Consider the following 13,438-nt stretch of genomic DNA (forward strand, 5'->3'; position numbering starts at 1 on the left):
CAAGAACACTGAGCCCTGAAATATGTGCTGAAGTTATATTTATTTGATGAAAGGCAGCATTTGTGGTCATATTGTTATTTGTGCACACATTTGCATGTTTGGTCTCGTGGTTGTGAGTGTGATTCTGTACCTTGTCGGCACACAGTGTACAAGTGGCCTACAGTGCTGCTCTGACTGTATTTTTAGGTCTCTGCCTCTCTCAATTTTCCTAGAACTATAATGGCGTTTCTGATGTGGAGCTAAGGATAGCCATGCCAGACAAAACTACAGTTACAGTCCGAGTACGGAAGAATTGCACAACAGACCAGGTCTACCAGGTACCAGGTTTACAACATGTGACACTTTACAGCAAATGCTTCAGTTTCCAAATCCACACATTTTATTCTTCCTCACTGTTTCTTTTTTCAGGCCGTAGTAACAAAGATTGGGATGGACAGCATTACTGCAAGTTATTTTGCTCTGTTTGAAGTCATTAATCACACTTTTGGTAAGAGTTTATCTTTGTTTTGTCCTGTTTGACAGTTTTAACAGAAGTATTTGGACTATTTTGTAGTAGTATTTTTGTAGTAATTATTACTTACCCTGTTTTGTTTCAATGCTGAGTAGGATATCAGTATTTAATCTAAATCTTTAAAATCTTCTCCCCGTTAAACAGAAATTGGGGAAAAAAATAAATGGGGGGGGGGGGGTCTGAAAAAACAAAACAAAAAACGAAAAAAAATCAAACAAAACAAACCCATCAAATCCTGTAACTGACTGCGAAGAATTTGCAACCATGTTTGATTTGATTATTTTTTTTGGTCCATTAACAAGTGGGAGGCACATATGCAAACCATTTAATTACTACAGCGTTCACCTGATTTGGATGTAAACACCCTCAAATTAAAGCTGACAGTCTGCAGTTAAAGCATATCTTGCTTGTTTAATTTTAAATCCATTGTGTTGGTGTTTAAAGGTGTGTGTTAAAAGGTTAGGAATAAGGTTAGATTGCCACGCAACAAAAGACTGTCTTCATTTACTCACCCTGCATGCCATTCCAAATTCCAAAAATTTATTCAGATTTAAAACACTAGTAAAGATGTTTCTAATAAATTCTGAGGGTTTTCTATCACTAGCCAGCCTAAAATTGCGATAAAGAGATCTAATAGAATCAAGTGGTGTAATATCAGTCTTCTGAAAATACTTAGTCACTCTTAAATTAGAAGCAAATTTAGTTGAAGCTTTTATTCATCTATAAAACATATTTACTTTTGAATTGAAGTGACATAAGGGGTAGATCTATGCGTTACAATGTAAGAATATATTAAACTTCCTTATATAATTCTTGAAATACTCTGACTCTTGATCTTTCAGCACGCAAACTGGCTCCAAATGAGTTTCCCCATAAGCTGTATGTGCAGAACTACACGTCTGCTGTCCCAGGCACCTGTCTAACACTCCGCAAGTGGCTCTTCACCACAGAAGAAGAGATTCTGCTCAACGACAATGAGCTGGCCATCAACTACTGCTTTCATCAGGTCTGTCTTTGTGTGTTTGTGTTTGTGTGTGTGTGTGTGTGTGTGTGTGTGTGTGTTTGTGTGTTTGTGTGTGTTTGTGTGTGTGTGTGTGTGTGTGTGTGTGTGTGTGTGTGTGTGTGTGTGTGTGTGTGTGTGTGTGTGTGTGTGTGTTTAAGCTAATGTAGAGTTGTGGGTTTGCATTTTTAGTTTAGTTTTGATGTATGTTTTATGGCTGCACAATACATAGTTTCAGCATCGATATCACAAATCATAGCAGGCACAATAATTTGTCATTGCAAAGTTTGTCCATAATGTATGGAAAGTTGATCATTTGCTTGTTTTTAGACCTGTGATGATTATTAAGCATTTCAAGAGAGCTTTAAAGCACAAAAATTCTAATATTTGCAGCTTTGGATCACAAAGATTATTTATATTTAATTATTTGTATTATTATCATTATTATTATTATTATTTTTATGATATATTCGCTAAAGGCCATACAGTGATATTTTGCATTTTATTAATTATGTTTTGTGTCTGAATACCATACAACTTCTTTGAAAATCGCAATATTCATTTTTTGCAATATCGTGCAGCCTTAGTATGTTTACACATGTCTTCCCTGTAAGGCTCTGGATGATGTAAAAAAGGGATTCATCAAAGTGGGAGAGAAGTCATATCAGCTCCAAAAGCTCACTGAACAGAGGAAAATGACCATGGTGAGTCTTCAGACAATACAGATTTACAGTTAGTGGAAGTAGTTTATAGTCATTTCCGTTATATTACATTTCTATTGATTTAACACTTGCTGTATATTATGAGCAATTCCATGCGAATGCCACTCTTGCTATAAAGTTTTTACCAAAATTTGTTTGTATGTTGATTGTGTAGGCTTGTATTTTACAGTACCTTATAACAATTCAAAAATGGTTCGTTATCAAACTATTTGATTTGATTTACCAAAATCAGTGCCAGTTTGACATTACATTCATAACTGAGAGATGTCTCATCCATAAAGCTTTTTCCTCATGGATATAAAATAAAATGAACAACTTTCTTCTGTTGAACGCCAACTTTTTTTCTTTCGCTTAGTATTATTTCTTTTGGATTGTGCGAAGTATGTTGTATACTGTGAACTCGCATACTTTTTTGGTCACATCCGTAAACCATGTTTATTTCTTTCATTTAAGATATATAATGCGTTTACAGATTGATATTTTTTCTGATTTCTCAACTTTGTGGTTAGACATTTTAAAAAAATATGAGCCCATGTTTCAATATACTGTAAATATACATTATCTGTGAATTTGTGTCAAATTTTTATTGCAATTGTCACATTCATAACACTGGAATTGCTCATATGCATGTTTACATTTGATTAGACAATATTTATGCAGCATGAACTCATTAAATTAAACATGTTTATTAGCATTTTATTTCAATAATACATTTTTAATATTTGATTATTGAACCAAATTGATACCGATGATAAATTATTCAAATTTGTGCAGAAAATTAAAATATTAGAAAAAAACTTTATAGATCGAGACAGGCGTAATGATGCTGACAATTCAGCTTTGCTTTCAGAACAATAAATTGTTTTATAATACAGTTTGATAGAAAAACAATATTATAATATCCATTAATATGTCGCATAATTACATTTTTTTATACTTTGAGCATGAGAAACTTTCAAAAACATTTTACCTAACTTTTAAACATTTGTGTAATCAAATGCATTGGTTACTTACCCTTATAACATGTCATGTTGTATTATATATGAGCAGAATTGTAATCTTGAAGAGCCTCTATTGTGCATTATGTATTATTGTGCATCATATTTTGCTTTTTGGGGTCTCCAACAAAAGCTGATATGCATGCAAGGTCAAAAAACACTTATTATAGAGCTACACGATTCTGGCTGAAATGAGAAGTTTGTATTTGGTGTTTTGTGTCGACATTGATATTAATGCTAAACTAAATACCTGGATTTAGTTGTTCTTTCTCAGGCTCTCTTTGTGCGAGTTTCTCTGATGCATGGAGGATGTAGTTCTTTAAGATGTCCTTCCTTGATGCGTGGAGCTTGCGATGCAGATCGGAGGATACGCGAGAGGCAAACTTTAAACTGAGTTTACTTTGCTGGAAAAATAAGAAAATGTGGACTCAGACGTGTCACCCGGATACAGAAATGCGGTCTGCCCCCTCAAGGGGGCACCTCTAGAGACCTTTCAGAGATCTTTCTGCCCAGAGCTTTGGGCATAGATCGGTTTTAACTGTGGGTCAAGTCACACACATCTTCTACTGACTGACCTATGGGTTATGGCAAAGTTTGAGCGGGAGATTTTCTTAGTCTCTGGACCGCTCGTATGCATAATGAGGGACCTCCCTCAACACACAGATTGACCTTAACTATGAGCATTAAATAATGCAAACTGTACAAGTTATTATCATGCACTCAGCATCATGTGTTGTAAAATAGCAGGAGAAACGTAACGATACTTAACACGACACTCTAAACACATTAGCTAGCATTTAACCATTTCTAGACTATATAAGACTTAAGAAGGACTTCATTAGTGCATGCATATACTAGTTTAACTACTTTTGCTATAGGGCAGAGCATATAGATTACAAACACGCATTACATATAATTTAGAGTTGGTTTTTGAATTCTAATAGTTCTTTTCAATAGTGTAATAAGCATCTCAGGGTGTCATGCACAGCGACCTTTGCTCCAGACTTTCTAGAGCCAATGGGCAAACTTTTAAGCCAGAATAAAATATGGGCTGAAGAAAAGGGACTCCCTTTGTTCAGCTGTGGCTCATATGTTACAATTTAAACAGATTGTCAGATCATGCTTATATGATTATTACCCTTTTCACAGACAACCGTGGTGCATTTCATCAACTGTAAAGGGTTGTTCTGCTACTACTAATGTGTATTTCACCATTTGAGACCTAAAATATGTCACTTATGATTGAAAGCACTGATCATTTGTGATTTATGACAAGCGCAGTGCATGACGCTCTGACCACCGGTGTAGTGAACTAATCAAGGGTTAATGAGCAGCCGCAGACTGAACTGTGAAGGCGAAGTTAGTTTATCTCAGTTTGCAGAGTTATTTAATTTTACTTCGTTATAAACAACAGGCACGTGCAGAAGGAGGGTTTTGGTGCTTGAGTACCTGCCCTTTTTTCTCTCGGAGAGAAAGTTCCCCCTCCTATGCACATGGTTCCCCTATCTGTAACACCCACGACGCTCTTCAGCTTCGCAATCAACCCATGCCTCAATCTTCAACCAGATTGGTTAACAAGCACCAGTTTTGCCTTCAAAATCTTTTTCAACATGAACAACCCACTTTCTGTGGTAAAGTATTTGCTCTGTGTGCCATTCTACTATGCTGCTGAGGAGGAGTTGATGTTTGCAGCACAGAATGATGACGCATGTCACTCAAAGATTTTGTAACAGTCACATGAAATCCGACATAACCGTTCACACTGCGATTGCATTGCAAAACATCAGATCTGTGTCTGATTTAATACTACATATGAAAGTGGCACATCTGAACTGAAAAAATCAGATTCCATGCGGTTTGGACTGTTCACACTGTCATTACCTGAGTCAGTCACATGTGGGCCTCTGAGCAGAATCTTTTATTTTAAAAAAATCCATATTTTCAACAGGGCGCACTTTCAGATTTAAACCTCAACTCAATGTTTTAATTTGTGCTATGTTGCACACTGCATGAAAGGTCATTTTCAAAACCCCATAATAGGGGCTCTTTAATGCATCCCAAACTAAAAAAATGACATAATCACAATGCAAGTTCTTTCTGTGCTTTCTTCCTCTGCAGTATTTAAGTATTCTGAGGACCTGTGAAGGCTACAATGAGATCACTTTCCCACACTGCTCCTGTGACTCTCGCAGAAAAGGTCATGTGATCACAGCGATAAGCATCCGCCACTTTAAACTCCATGCCTGCACAGAAGACGGCACTCTGGAGGTAAGCATGTGCTTGGAAGGAGTGAAAGTAAAAACTGTTGTATTTACAATACAATTGATCTTGGCACTCCTAAATGGCAGTAAAGGTTTTGAGCTAAGAGTTTTTTCTTAAAAGCTAGTCACAAAGCTGCCAAGACAAACTTTTACTTGCGTATAGGGCAAAGTCTTAAGCTGGGGTGGACCTTGTTGCTGTGGAAATGTCATAATGCTTATTAACTATGCACACAGTTGATTGGCTGAACTCTTTGTGTTTGGTGTGAACACGACATCAAAGCAGAAGAGTCTTAAATTGATAACTGATACGCCTATTATTTTTTTACGATTTTTTATTTATTTATTTTTTTTTAAATTGGCAAGTTAGGAGCTACTTTTAGCCTTAAGATATTTTGTTATTAATGGCCAAGTTTAGCCTAATATGTTTCTTAATCATTTGTTGTTCAGAATCAGGTGATTGCATTCGATTGGTCTGAGATGCAGAGATGGGACACGGATGAAGAAGGAATGGCTTTTTGTTTTGAGTATGCGAGAGGAGAGAAGAAGCCACGCTGGGTCAAAATCTTTACTCCATATGTAAGTGCCGTATGTCCAGTCAGTGTAATTTTGCATCCTGCTTTTATTTTTGTCAGGTTGTTATTATTGCTACCATATTTTCTCTTGCCTTTTCTTACATTTAATAAGCCAGGTAAGGTAGGTTTTATCAGGTCAAAGTAGCGTTTCTGTGTAAGTGTAACTTACATTTTATATAAAGTCCTCACACTTTACAGGAAATCTTTTTTTTTTTCAAGTTCTCGTGTCTTATAAATAAAAGTATATAACAGAAACTGTATTGACAGTATTGATTTGTTGTAAACATCACGTCTGAATGAATTTATTTTCAATATAGTAGTGGCACACGAAAAATTAGACGGATACACTCATCTCTCACATTCAGCATGAATTCACATGTGGCATTCAAAAAAAACAACTGTGTACTAACATTGAATTATTTGAAACTATGCATGTACATACATCGTACTTGCACTGTGCTTGTATTTAGCAATATCTGCAGTTACACTTTATTTTAATATAAACTTTATTTTTAAATACTTAGTGCATTTAGTATTATTATAATTAGGACTTGAGTTACAATACAATACATTACTGTTAGTCACCTTATTTACCAGGATGACCAAACAATGACCAGTAAATTTATTACAGTATTTATTCCTTTTTAAAGTAGTTAATGAAAATACAGTCATCCTTTGTTAGTTTGTTAGACTTTAATGTTATTTTTTTAAGACTTTTGTAAAACAAAAAACTGATTTCTGCTGAATTATTTTCAGTGGGTAGGAGCTGAAATATTAACAAACAAATTGTATTTAAGGTTTAAAAATGTGAAATCAATCATTTTGAACAACTTGGAACATAAACATAAACGTTAGAAAATGAACATGAGTTTCTTTCCTTAGGCCATCTACCTCATGAACAGTTAAATATTCCCCTACAATGCAATAAACGTGTTATACTTTCCTCATATGCAGTTGTACACAGTACCTTATAACAATATATAATGCAACACTTTCTCATACACATTTGTACACATCACCTTATAACTTGTATATTAATAACAAATCTGCGCATACAATTGAACATCCAGAGCTTTTGTCTAATTGCATCTTTGTTTAACATTTGTCGTATTTTCTCATATTTATTTTGGGTTGTCACTTTATTTACACTGGAAACTTCTGTAGCCAAAACAAATTCCTTGTGTGTGTGAAGCACACTTGGCAAAAAAATCCATTCTGATTGTTTGACAAACAAAGCTGTGGTAGGACTCTTATCAAAAAATACATCAACTAAAGGAAATGAGGAAATATACTTTACAAATTGTAGACAAATTATCCAAACATTTGATGCTGATAAAAAAAGAATAAATGATATATATTTGAGATATAAATTGGCATGATTCAGCCAAACACACAAGCGCTCTTTCTCAGCAGCATTTAAATGTAAAGTTAAAAACTAGCCTATATGGTCATCTGCTGTTAAAAAAACTAGCCTAGAGTGCTGTCTGCTGTTAAAAACTGAGCTCAGAAGCTATTTAAGAGAGAAAAACGATGAAATTTGGAATTTTTTCTCATGATTGATGAGGAATTGATTTCTCAAAGATTTTCGCCACAGCTGTAGTTTTTAATGTCATTGAACAAAAAGTGCAAATTATTTGTCAACTGTGATGTAAAAACAAGAAAATGCTGATTTGTTTTTTATAATCTAATTTTTTTTTTAATTATCAAGATATAATGTTTTACATCATTCATTATTGATAATTATTGAATATTAATTACAACCCATTTAGGAATATTACGATTTATTTTTTAACCACTTTATTTTAAATTTACCAACATTACCAAGGCAAATAGTTTTGTCAAAAACAAAAAATTTACAAAAGAAAAAAAATGTTTTATAATAAAATAAACATGTTAAGATATAATAAGAGACATAAGAGACTTAACCTTGATAAATAAAATGTTACAAAGTGTGTGCAATGGTAAAGTGTAAATGCTGAACAATCAAAGCAAACTTTAAGGTAAGTCAACATCTGTAAGATGTAAATAAATAATTATCCAGTGAAAAACTCAAACTCTAAACAAAACAAATTATTATAATCAAATCTGAGCTTTCAAGTAAAGGAACCAGCCAACATTATTCAAATACATCAACATTACAAATTGTTAAGCTGAATGACAATACCCCTTATCCTAAAAAAAAAATTAAGATGGGCTGTTAGTTGCTGGGATGCACAAGAAAAGAAACTAAAAAGCCATTCTGGTGACATCCTTACATCCTTTTTTTTATTTACAATCTCCTCTGCTGCTTGTCACGGCACTGTGTTGTTGTTATTACCTGAGGTGGTGATGACGCAACCCAACCAGAATCCGTTCACATGTCCCATCTAAAAGCATGTGAAAAGTGCATAGCGACTCCTTCACTATTTTCAAAGCACTTTGCTCTCGCGCTCCCCTAGCGTCTGTATAACTAGGCGTCCATCAGCCATTTTTTCAGAAGATCACAAACGGACAAACCATTGCTGCAGTTTCAATACAAGCTTTTTTTATGGAGAAAATCAAAAGGCACTGCAGTGTTTGGGTGGTAATTTGAGCGCAGTACAATGTTGAGGTAATTAGTTCACCGTTATTCCTGAAATGTGTATATTCCATAAAAATTGTGAAGCAGATCGTTTAGTTCTACTTGCACGAATTGCAGTGCGTCCGTGGCATTCAACTGGATGTGCCTGGAAAATGTGAGTATGCCACATGGGCCACAAGCACATCATGTAATGTAATGTAATTTAAATGTAATGTGTGTATTTATAAATCGCATTTATTGTGTATGGCCATACACCCAAAGCTCTTCACAATCATGAGGGGGGTCTCTCCACACCACCACCAGTGTGCAGCATCCACCTGGATGATGCCTACTGACAGTATAGTGTCCCCTTCACTATACTGGGGCATTAGGGCTCACACAGACCGCAGGTTGAGCGCCTCCTGCTGGCCTCACTAACAGCACTTCCAACAGCAACCTAATTTTCCCATGTGGTCTCCCATCCAGGTACTGACCAGGCTCTGCCCTGGTTACCCTAAATGAGTATCCATTCTTGGGCTGCAGGGTGATATGGCTGTGATGTGATACTCCTTATTTGGCACGCAAGTCATGCGCCTCGATTAGAAATAACCCTAATCTTATTGGCATTCCTTCTAAGGCGAACGCTCAACACTTTTTTTTAAAACCATAGCGCTTCATACTGAACTTTTTTTTTCGTTATTGACGATGGTGTTCACTCAATATATACCAATACCGTTTTATCAGCCCAGCCCTAATCTAAAAACATAGAAGCAAATGTATTACAATGCATTTTTAACCAAATTTCACAGCCCTAATTTTGATTTCATTATTGTCCTGTAAACACACTCTGATTCGTGTGCACTGAGGATGTCTTTTCATTCCTAGTTCAACTACATGCACGAGTGCTTCGAGAGAGTTTTCTGCGAGCTTAAATGGAGAAAAGAGGTGAGCACTTCAGTTCTATTAAGGCTCTGCTTGCTCTTCTGCATTATTACATGATTGCTTTATTTTCCAGGTTGAAGAGGAGGCCACAGACAAGGACAACAAGAACTGCAGTAAAGATGGTATGTGCGGTAAGGTAAGGCTCTGCCTGCCTCCATCTCCAATCACAAACATTAATGCCAGACCATAATGTGTGCTCTTTAAAAAAAAGCCGTCTCTTTTTGACAGAATATCTTCCAGCTGTTGAGACACAGAAGGGATGGAGGCACATGAACGAAGAGATCATCTCCTCCTGATTTTCTCAAGTACATGCACACGAACACTAAACGCAACACGCAGAGACATTTCAGGAAAACATTTCAGTCCCATACACTTATACACACACATACTGAAATATGAAGCAGGAAATGACAACCACGAACATAAGAAACTACATGAGACTTTTATAGACTTGCGCCATTGTTTGATTTCATTGGACTGGACAGGAAAGGCGCCTGACGTGAACATCACCTGTCATGTGACCGGTCTTCAGATGCAGAAAACTGAGAAGCTGCCCAGACATGTGCGCCTGTGAGGGTCCATATGCTCTCTCAGAATGTATCCATTTACAAAAAAAGGAAAAAAAAAATGAACATGCGAAGAAGAAAAAAAAAGCATAAAGCATTGCTACATTTTCCACGCGGACAATCAGAGTGAGAGAGGGAAAGAGAAGAAGAGCCAGTAGAAACGAGATCAATTCTTTCCATGCTTTTTTCTTCGCACTAGTTTGTCTCTTACCTCACTATTGCCACTGTGTTGGTGGTAGGTTTGTACAGATTTTTCAGCCCTTTAGCTGAACTGAGGTTTTTAATTTAATTTTGGTTTTGTTTTTTGGGGATGATCTCATCCTTCTCTTATTCTCCAAAGCAGTATTTGATTATATTAGCAACCGCCAGGCCCAGATGCAGTTTCTGTGTAGAACTAAATGGACATTTGTCCCTGTGAAATGTGTGGGTCAATAACATGACACTCCTTTTTTTATTATTATTATTTATTTTAAATATGTTAAAAATGCAGTTCATATGGACTCACATTTAATACAGCCCTTTATGATGATGAAACATCAAGTTCGACCATATTATTCTGCCTTTATGTGCTATTAAAAATCATAACATCCTTTTATAGTATGAAGTCTTGATTACGATGCTTGTCATATTCAAGATCTTTGCTGTCGGAATTTGTGCAGCGTTGATTGACGACTATATAAACACCAACCTCATTGGACAGTCAATGTGCTGATCATTGTGGAATTTTGATTATGTATGCGATCACTTCAATGTTTATTAAACCGCAAATATGCTTTAAGGGCGCTACGTTTTGACAGGATGTAGTCGTCTTGTCATTGTTGAATATAGTAAAGAAAACTGTTGGTTCAGCAGTCGTTCTCTGAACTGTAAACTTTATGGTGAATGTTGGGTTTCAGAATTCTCTCCCAGAATTCCCCAGTTGACAAATATCATTTCAGAGGCTACTCATGACCTATATACATATTAATATGTATGTATGTATGTATATTATAGAGAAACTGGGGGAATAACCACAATTTTGTCATTTCAGAATTTTCTAGAACCACCTTAATAAAACGGTAATTGTGAAGGATAAATACAAATCTTTTGTTGTTGTTTTTTTATTTTACTGTAATCATAATTGAAAGATTTAAGTCATCCTGTGGTCCCACAGTGGCTTATGCACTGCTACAACTTTTACCAAAGCTATCTGGAGTTAATATGAAAAAATTCTTCCCTCATGGAGATTCTTGCATGTCATCGACCCAAAAGAGAGAACTTTAAAGTCGGAACAAAATGCTTTGTGTTCAGTTATTGTGTGTGGGTCTGGCTTTGTGTGTGTCTGTGTGTGTGTGTTAGAGAGTTTTATCAAATCATCTCTGATTGAGTTGTATTAACAGTGTTATAAATGTGAAGCACTGATTTGGAAAGCCACCAGTGTTAGTTTTTTTTTATTCATGTTTTTGACTTTAAGGATGTCATGCCTTCATTCAGCAGCAGGGGGCTCTGAACGCACATCAGTTTATTTTCTTTACCGTCTTTCTTATTGTAGCGCAGGCGCATACAAAGTTGTCACTCCCAGAGCTGTCTGGACATGTTTTGCACTTTTAAAATGGTGTGTGTGTGTGTGTGTCTGACAGCAAGTCGTTTTCTGTCCTGTATCTTTCCATAACATTTGTGTCATTCACTACTTCATACTTCAGAGAAATATTCCAGGTTCAATACAAGTTGCCCAAACATTCAGAGTGGGACTCTCAAAAAATGAATTGTGTTGCTTGTTAGAAATACTTATTTAAGATTCACTGATACAACACAGTTCTTAAGTGTTTTTGGGACACATTAATTGGTTTATGTTTAATATACAAAAATAGGAAAAGTGATTACACTTAATGGACTTGTATGGGAATTGTGTGGAATGCAGCATTTCTACAGTCCATAATGTTTATAACTGTCCCAAAAAGAAAAAAGAAAAAAAAAAGAACTGGTCGAGTCTGTAAACCTTAAAATACTGAAATGTATTCAGTCTTTTACTGTTTTTGAGATACCAATGTACACTACAAAAAAAAAAATCTTTTTGGTTGTTCAAACTACTATTTTAAATGAGCTGAAACAACAAAACTCTTGAGATTTCATTGGGACAACTTAATTTTTTTATGTTCAATCCACATATATTTGTTAAAATAGTTGACTTAATTGATTTGTGTTGGGTCAACATTAATGAATTGTGTGGCATCTAGAATTTGTTACAGTGTAGTTCAAGTTTAAATGTATTGATTTTTTTACTTTAGATTTTGTAAACATTTTGTCTTGATTTTTTTTTTTTATTATGTCTAGTTCTTATCAGCTGATTTTGTTTTTTGTTTTTTTTTTGTTTAGTCATTTAAATCGGGGTAAACTAAATCAAAATAAGAATTATGTCTTAATATGTCGTCTGCAACTATTTGAAATAAAATGAATCAAACTATTATTATTATTTGTATTGAAGTTTTAGTTTGTGTACAATTTTACTTTTTATTGTTCTGTGATAATTAAGTAAAGCACGTTGAAGTAAATGAAAATCAGAAACAAGATGACAATTAATGGGATTTTTTCAAATAGTTCAACTTTAAGTTTTACAAGTGTATCGCAATGACAACATCCTAAAGCTTTCTGTAAGAAAAGCAGCTTTACGTTTAAATAATTAGTTTTAATTATTATCTCTTATTATCCATTATTCTCTCTTTCTCTCTCTCTATATATATAGCATATAGCATAAGAATGCTTTAAGTAGTGTTGAACCTGGAATATTCCTCTAACATACAGTGCGTGAGTGATTATGATCAGTGGATTTGTGTTGTGTTGGATTAGCACAGCTGTCTTATATAAGAGTTCTGCTGGTTATCAGGAGCTTTCACAGATTCCTGCAAAGCCTCTCATAAGCATATGCTTCAAATCTTTCTCTTTTTCTTCTCAAACGGCTTCTCTGAGACTTTAAGATGAGACTTTCAGCTTCCCTCTCTCATTCTCTTGCTCTGGTCCTCTTTCTCTATTGACTGAAACTTTAATTTATTTGAATATGGAATTCAACATAAATATCTGTGTACAGTATTTTCAGCAGCGGTGTGCATTTTTGGGGTATCTTTTCAAAAAATAAGGCACAAAGTGACTAAAGTGTAGTATAAACTGATGAAAGTACATGTACTTCAAATAAAACAAGACAAAAAAAAAAACTATCTGGAGGGGATTTTGCAATGGAAATCTCAAGCTGACTTGATAAAATGTAAAAGCAAAATGTTTGGTAATGTTTGGTCATAGCATTATAATAAAAATGTATCATATTCTTTTAAATAAATTGATTTATTGACTCAA

The 13,438-nt window shown here is 35.0% G+C and overlaps 1 protein-coding gene across 2 annotated transcripts in view; it reads left to right on the forward strand.

The window, feature by feature from the left end:
• The window catches only part of snx27b (sorting nexin 27b), a 31,480-nt gene extending 18,042 nt beyond the window's left edge, over positions 1–13,438 (forward strand). Inside the window, exons 5-13 of one of the 2 annotated variants that reach the window (XM_087285386.1) lie at positions 213–317; positions 409–487; positions 1,354–1,517; positions 2,126–2,215; positions 5,350–5,499; positions 5,940–6,068; positions 9,489–9,548; positions 9,619–9,681; positions 9,774–13,438. In XM_087285386.1, the coding sequence (XP_087141512.1) occupies positions 213–317; positions 409–487; positions 1,354–1,517; positions 2,126–2,215; positions 5,350–5,499; positions 5,940–6,068; positions 9,489–9,548; positions 9,619–9,681; positions 9,774–9,818 (885 nt within the window). In that variant the 3' untranslated portion in view covers positions 9,819–13,438. 2 annotated transcript variants of the gene reach the window in all.

This window comes from Danio rerio, chromosome 16, assembly GCF_052040795.2.
Source record: "Danio rerio strain M-AB ecotype USA chromosome 16, GRCz13ab, whole genome shotgun sequence".
Taxonomy (NCBI): Eukaryota; Metazoa; Chordata; class Actinopteri; order Cypriniformes; family Danionidae; genus Danio; species Danio rerio.